This window comes from Capsicum annuum, unplaced genomic scaffold, assembly GCF_002878395.1.
Source record: "Capsicum annuum cultivar UCD-10X-F1 unplaced genomic scaffold, UCD10Xv1.1 ctg80921, whole genome shotgun sequence".
NCBI lineage: Eukaryota > Viridiplantae > Streptophyta > Magnoliopsida > Solanales > Solanaceae > Capsicum > Capsicum annuum.
Genome location: NW_025891601.1, coordinates 12,054 through 19,959, shown reverse-complemented (window position 1 = coordinate 19,959; position 7,906 = coordinate 12,054). Strand labels below are relative to the sequence as shown.

The 7,906-nt window shown below is 32.1% G+C and overlaps 1 protein-coding gene across 1 annotated transcript; it reads left to right on the top strand.

Annotated features, from left to right (window-relative positions):
- Window positions 1-5,419: 5,419 nt before the first annotated feature.
- LOC107855930 (F-box/kelch-repeat protein At3g06240-like) lies at window positions 5,420-6,547 on the top strand. Its single transcript, XM_016700933.2, has one exon. The coding sequence runs from the start codon at window positions 5,420-5,422 to the stop codon at window positions 6,545-6,547; it is 1,128 nt and encodes a 375-aa protein (XP_016556419.2).
- The last annotated feature ends 1,359 nt before the right edge of the window (window positions 6,548-7,906 follow it).

The following is a 7,906-nucleotide window of genomic DNA, read 5'->3' as shown; positions in this document are numbered from 1 at the left end:
TATACTCAGTATTTGGCAGTATATTAGTAAGTGCCAAATGAAGACCCGATCAAAATATGTAAAACAGTAGTTAAACATTAAAGACATCATTGCAGCAAACTAATAAATAACTAAAAAATATGAACATATGAAGTCATACCTTCTGCATATCAGACATTACTGTCAAGTCTTCACCCCCATTTTCTTCAAGTTCCAAATCATGGCTGATGCACCTAAGAAACCATGACCATGTGTCCTTGGTTTCTTTATCAACCACAACCCATACTACAGAGTACATTTGATTATTTCCATCTAAACCAATTATTCTCTACAGCCCTCTTTCCATCCACTTTTTAAGGCCCCAAGATAAATGTAAATGCCTATAAACACCTCTTTTCCTGGAATTGCTTTCTTGGATGTCCTAATAGATACAGTGGTACCAGGATTGGTGGTCCTCAACTGTTCATCATAGTCATACAACCTAGAAAACTCTTCAACAAAATCGCCAAAATGTTCATTCATAATTCTAATTTTTGCCTTTCTACAGGTTGTTTTACTAACATACAGCCCATAATCCTTTCTTAAAAGTGATTGAATCTGATGCAATTTTATTGATGGATCACTCATAATCCTATCCTTATAATGCTTACTAATCCACAAAGGGTTGCACATCTTATTTCTTGTCCTTTTAGAACACTTGTGTACAGGTAAGTAAGTTTTCACAATAAAAAATCCTGTGTTATCAACACTTTCAAGAATAACCTAAGGACAATCCTTATGCTTACACTTAGCCCTTACCCTTTCCTTCTCATTAGGTTTCAACTTAAGGTTCACACATTTTTTAATAGAGTAACTCTGCAGTGCCTCTCTAAACTCAATAGCATTCAAAAAAAAACATATACAACTGAAAACATACCTTCTTTGCAGTTTTATCAAAGTAAATCTTGCTAGAAAAAGTTCTAGGTAGTGGATCTACCACTTCATCATCATCAATAGGATCTCCTTCATCTTCATCACTAATGTCACTATCTGGATCTGAACTATCAAAATAAGGGTCATCCCCACCCAGTTTATCTTCATATCTAACCCCCTTGTTCTTACAAATATCCTCAAAACCAGCATCTATACCTACTGGTCCAGATGGAATCTCATCTAGATTCACTCTATCAGCCTTTTCTTTTGCTTGTTTTTCAATGTTAGCCTTCCTAACTTGAAGCAACTCTTCATCAAAATCACTCAACTCTTCAATGTTTTCATCAACATCATAAAATGAATCACCATTAGAATCAGTCCAATCAAAATCTAATTCAGAATCAGATGTTTGGGGCTGGTATGTGGACAAATCATTAAATTGATCTTCACCTAAGTCTTCACAAGAAACCTTAGCTTTTTCCTTTTTCTGCCCTAGGAGGCTGATTTTCATTTATATATTCATCTTTATTTATATCCAATGGATGAGATAAAGACACATCAGCCCTATCAGGTTCAAAAGGGGCTGCCACATCACCATTACTAAGTACATATACATCAACCAAATCTTCATTTTTTAAACTACTGATGGAGTGGCTGCCACATCATCATTAAGAAGTATAGGTTCACTAATTTGGTGAACCACATATACATCAACCAAATCTCCATTTTTTAAACTATTGATAAGGCTTAAAACATCAACATCATTTTCTAACTTGTAATAATAGCCTTTTTTGTTTACTCTACACCAAAAGATTTCAATTTTTTCTACATCTAAATCTGCTGCTAAATTATGAAACAACATAACATGAAGCTCATCAACATCTACTCTAATTTTATCAAGAATACGAATTCCATTTGCATACCTTAAACCAGGGTATGACAAAAAGACACCCCCCCCCCCTAGATGAGTTGAATTGTTACAATTATATCCATTAATTTACAAAATCTGTACAATGACAACATAACATATACATTAGGCAATTATCCACAAAGCCCTAATTTTTAAAGAAAAAAACTAAGGAATAAAAACATCAATTCTGATTTTTATCCAAAAAAACCCTAAAGTGTAATTGAAATAATAAAACATGTCATTGAAGGCACAAAACGGTTATACACATCTTTAATAGGAGCATTAAACAACAACAAAAAATCAAAAGCCACAAAATTTTCGGACCCAATTCTGAATTGACCAAAAAAACCCTAAAATTTAATCAAAATAACAAAAAATGCCATCGAAGGAGTAAAAACTGCAATATATAGCCATAATATGAGCATTAGACTACAAACAAACCAAAAGTCCAAATTTTCAGTCTCAATTTTTCGATTTACGAAAAACTCAAAAACCCAAAATTCTACCTTAAAACCAGATATATGTCATTGAAGGCATATCATCACTACAAATACTACCTACAACAACACTACAGACGAAAAAGAACAAAATCACACAAAAAATTGCAGAAAAAAGTTCGTAATCTCGAAAATCCTAAAATCAGTAGAACGGACCACCATTTAATTGACTACAAGCTTTAGAATAAACAACCACATACTACAACTACACCAAAATGTTAAATACTTACAAGGATTGCAAGAAGCTTCAACAACTATCGGCCTAAATTACCCTAAAATCGTGCCAATTTTCAGTTTCGGATGAGAGAGAGAGGAGAGGCGAAGAAGAAGGCTTAAAATAACCTAAATTTTAGGTCAAATTTTACTATTTATACTCTACACACGTCATTTCATACGTGAAAATTATTTTACACAAAATTAATGACGTGGTCCGATTGTGCAACACGCACAGCTGAGTAGACCGACAAAGGGTTTAAAAAGTTGCTTTTTAATGTGTTCAAGGGTTCAGATGACAAACATGTAAGTAGAAGTGTCCAACTTACAAAACTGATGTAGTACAAGGGTCCAAAAGAGCATTTTGTCATATTTATGTGCAAAGTATGGCGCAAGCTAGCTACAAAGTTCACATGAACTATAATCATCAATGAGGAGCTTCTTGCACATACACAACGTACACCAATCGTACGGCACTTGACAAATTAACCAAAGTTACATATTTCTTAATAATTCAGACTATCTATATTTACAAAATTAGCTAAGATTATTCGAACGATAGTTTGATTGCACTTGTCAACTTGTGCAATTGTTTAGAGAGAACACATAATCAAGACGATAATTATGATTTTACTAAAAAATATTATTTATTAAAGAAATTTTTTATAAAAAGGTATTAGATGGAGGATAGAATCAAGAGAAAATATTAATGCTTAGATAGACCCATGGATACTCTATTATAGTAACTTCAAACCTAATCATTATCATATTCGAATAGATGTAGAATTAAAGGTAAATTTTTTAAAATCTTAAGTTTGTCTAAATTCAATGGTTAGATACTTACATATTTAAATTTTAAACACACGTTTTGATAATCATAAAAAAAATTGATAAAAATTATAGCTTTTTCTCCTTCTCTTTGAATATTTCATGAAATGTTTTTCAAACTTTTAAACACCAAAAAGATTATTTTTGTGAAATTATTAAATGACTGTGGTTTTTCAAAATGAACGTGGTTAAAAGTATAAAAATTAAAAGAGTAATTGACAAGAATATTAAATCAAGTGATGATCTCATAAATAATTATAGTATTATGTATGAATTATGAATACTAAATACGGAAAGAAAACGTCAATTTAAATTTTATTAAAGTTATATTTATCTAATCTGTTCAGATAAGCGTGAGTTTTTCATCTAATATAATCATATAAAAGAAATATTATCAAACATAAATATAAATGAAAGAAATAAGGTACAATTGAAGAGGCTATGCGTTAAACATATATTTCAAAGGGAAAAACGCAAAAAATAAATTATGGTGTGCATTTTACTAATTTCGCTCATGTTTGACTATTATTAATATTAGGTAACATTATCATTTATTATATTTTTCAAATAATTGCCATTTAACTATCATCTAGTATATAGTATTTTAAAATTAATTAAAATTAGAGCTATTAGATCTTTCAGTCATTTGACTCCTAATATTAGTACTTAGATTGACTAAAATTTTGTTCTTAAATCAGTTCTTTATTTGAACTATATTAAAAATTCTAACATTTGAAACTTTAAAATCAACTGCTCAAATTTGTTAACTTATATCATTCCTTTCTTTATCAAACTAACTACTCCCTCCGTCCCAAATTATCCGTCTCAAATTGAAATGACACATTAATTAGGAAAAATAATTAATAACATGCGTAATTTATCATGTAAACTTATTTTAAATAATGTTTACATTTTAATTTGAAGAAAAAGTAATTAATGCAAAGGGTAAAACATGAAAAAAAAATTGTCTGATTAATGAAAAAATTAGACAAGTAATTCAGAAATCAAATTAGAAAAATTGAAACGGATAATTTGGGACGGAGGGAGTACTATATATATATGATGCGTAGAATTAGGAGGGAGTAATCGCACCGAAATTTCTTGACAATTGTTAGTATGGTATGAGTCATTTTCTATTTCTCAAATTGCAATTGATAACGCTCAATTTCCCAAAGTGCAAAAACATAGCCATTGCGGATTTAAATCTTATACAAATTGAACTCAACTCAAAAAGAATTACTGCATAAAGAGAATTAGAATAGTAGAAAGATGTTACGATCCATTGCAAAGTCCCACATCGGTACTGCAAAGTATTGGTGTGGGGGTATTTATAAACCGTGGGCCCTCCCACCTTAATAGCTAGCTTTTGGGATGTGGTTCTCCCAAGGTTGTAACAGTGGTATCAAAGTCACCCATCACCCTTCGCGCCCACTGTGCCTGGGATGGTGACGCCTGTATGGCAATGTTCGGCCGGGGCTAGCAATGTTTAGCGCACAGCCATCGAGGCACCTGGGCACCTGGGAAAGAGCGACCTACATAAGTAGAGTGAAAGCTACCCAGAGTGGAGCCGTCGAGGATGACGGATGCGGAGCGTGGTGGTTTGTTATGATCCATTACAAAGTCCCACATCGGTACTGCAAAGTATTGGTGTGGGGTATTTATAAACCTTGGGCTCTCCCACCTTAATAGCTAGCTTTTGGGGTGTGGTTGTATGAATTAATCTATATACATATATGGTAAAATTCAAGTAAAAACGATTTTGTCTATTGCGGAGTATTTTAATGTTGGGCAAAAAGTTTGAAACAATATTTCTGAGGCATAAATACAGATGTAGATATAATGTTGGGCAAAAAGTTTGAAACAATATTTCTGAGGCATAAATACAGATGTAGATAGTAAAACATGTATATTTGCTATTTATCAGTTATTCATAGATTGAAGAATTCCAATCCTTTTAGGTTTCTGTTTGCAAAGTTATAAATAGATCAACCCCAAACCCTAAACCACATAGCAACATCATAATCTATATTTGAAAACCTCTTATTTTCTCTCTATTATTTTTTCTTCATTCTTGGCAAGTATGGTAACGGGAATTCACATTCCAGAGGAGGAAATACTTGTGGACATCCTCACCAGACTTCCTGTAAAATCTCTTTTGCGTTTCAAATGTGTCTCCGAATCTTGGAAGACATTAATCTCCGATCCATATTTTAAGAGGAAGCATCTCAATCATGCCAAGAACAAACTCAATTTTCAAAAATTCCTTTTTGACACCCGCTCTCCGGGCAAGGGTTATGATTTCTATTGTGCTTCTTTATCTCCGAATGGACTTTTTAATGATTTTCGGAGACTTGATTGGCCAAGTGTTTCTACGCCATTTTATGGTTTTAAAGTCTATTGTTGTTGCGATGCCTTGTTTCTCATCGGGATTCATACAGAAAATTCTTATTCTTTGAATGAGCCTTCGATGCTCTTGCTATGGAACCCCTCCACATCAGAATCAATGGTACTTCCCCGTTTAGGATCTCCGCTACAGGTATCTACTTATGGATTGGGATATGACTCTATTAGCGATGATTATAAAGTTCTTAGGATTGACCAGGAGGGCATGGCACCAGATGAAATTCTCGCACTGAAAAGTGGTTCCTGGAGAAAGATTGATCATCCCTCAATTAGGAGTGACGGTGATGGCTTTACGATGTTTGGTAGGGAATGTTTGCCATTTGTACATGGAGCTTTTCATTGGCTTGGTTTTCGTAGTTTTATGAAGGAATCCTTGGATTCATTTAGTATTTCAGATGAGACATACGGGAGGATACCCTTACCAAAAAATGTGCGTATAGACCCGGAAAGTTCTGAACTGAGCTTCATGCCAGTTGAAGTGGGCATGTCTGTATTGCGAGGAATGCTTTGTCTTTTTAATAACAACACAATGATTTTCAATTTATGGATAATGAAAGAATATGGTGTTCAGGAATCTTGGACAAAGTTGCTCACTATATCAAGTAATGGGGCTTCTTTAATCCTACCGAAATATAGATTTTCTAACGGTAAAGTGCTACTTTGGTATGAGGTTGATTTTATTAAACGTACTATTTATAGAACATCTGATGGATTAACCGATCAAATATGGCCTTTCAATTGTGATGATATTGATCCAGCTACCATTATTTACGATGAATTTGTTTATACGGAGAGTTTGATCTGATCTCCAAAATTGCTTGTGTGATTGCCGTCTAAATAAATAATAGTTATGGCTACTCTTAATTACTTAGTCTAGAATTTTAATATTTATTTTTGTCATGATTTCTTGTGTTGCTTTATTTTCCTCCCACTCGTCCTATTCTTTTCGACCTAGCTACTTCCATACTAACTCTTTCTCTTTGTTAATTTGTACGCCAATTAGCATTGATACAACTTTTAATATCGATTACATTTCTGCAATATTTAATGAATTCTTTACACATAAACTGATTTTCAGCATGCATATTTATTTTAACTTCTAACATTTCATTTTGATTTCCGACTTGTTGATTAATACTCGTTGCTTTAAAATCATGTTCATAAGTTAATAGATTTTAATTATTAATATTTTATACTTAAATGACTTATAAAAATCACCAAAAGGTAATTTATTATTTATGTCTAGTTTATTTTTTAATTAAATATTATTAATTTTTCTATACTTAAATGACTTATATAATAATTAATTATGAATAACATCGTAAAATATTTAATTTTCTTTTTTTAATTAAATAATAGTAATTTCAAAATACGTATTTTACTTTGTGATCAATTTTGTAAAATTTTAATTAACTTATTAAATAATTAATCGTATAATAATTTTTTAAACTAATTTATAAAAAAAAGTTATATTTTAACTAATTAGAATATTTTTAAAAAAATATTTTATGAAAATCGACCACATGTCGTCGGTTTTTTGGAATTTTCTGAAAATCGATCACAAGTAGTCGGTTTTCATAAAATATTAAAAAAAAATGTTGAATAAATAAAAGCCCAACCCGACCCGTCCACATTAATCTCTTAAATCCCCAAATCAGAAACCCTCCCCCCCGCCCCGCCGTTCAAAAACGCACACAAACACACAAAATATCCAAATTAAAGCCACACTTCAACTCTCTACCGTCGTGTGCCGCTGTTTCTCGCCGCTCCTAGCTCCGATAAGCTCCAAAAACTTCCTTTACCTATGTTCTTCTTTTAGTTCACAAATTTGAAAGTAGGAAAAGTTGAAACGAAGTCATGAAAACAAAGAACAATTCTTTCTGCGATTGGTCTGGTGACATTGCGTATTTCCTTTGGAATAATCTATCTACTTCATGTTAAAATTGATTGACTTTTCATTCTTTCTGTTTGGAACTAATTATATGGCCAACTATTTTTCCTATGTGAAAATAGATAACTTTTCAATGGAGGATTGTTATGTAAATGGCTAAACTTTGGTGAAAATTTTGCAGTTGATTGTTGCTCAAGGTTATTTACATGCTTGTGTTTTCCTTGTTGAAAGTTTGGTTGTTTGTAATTCTTCTTCATCAAATCATTTAGATAC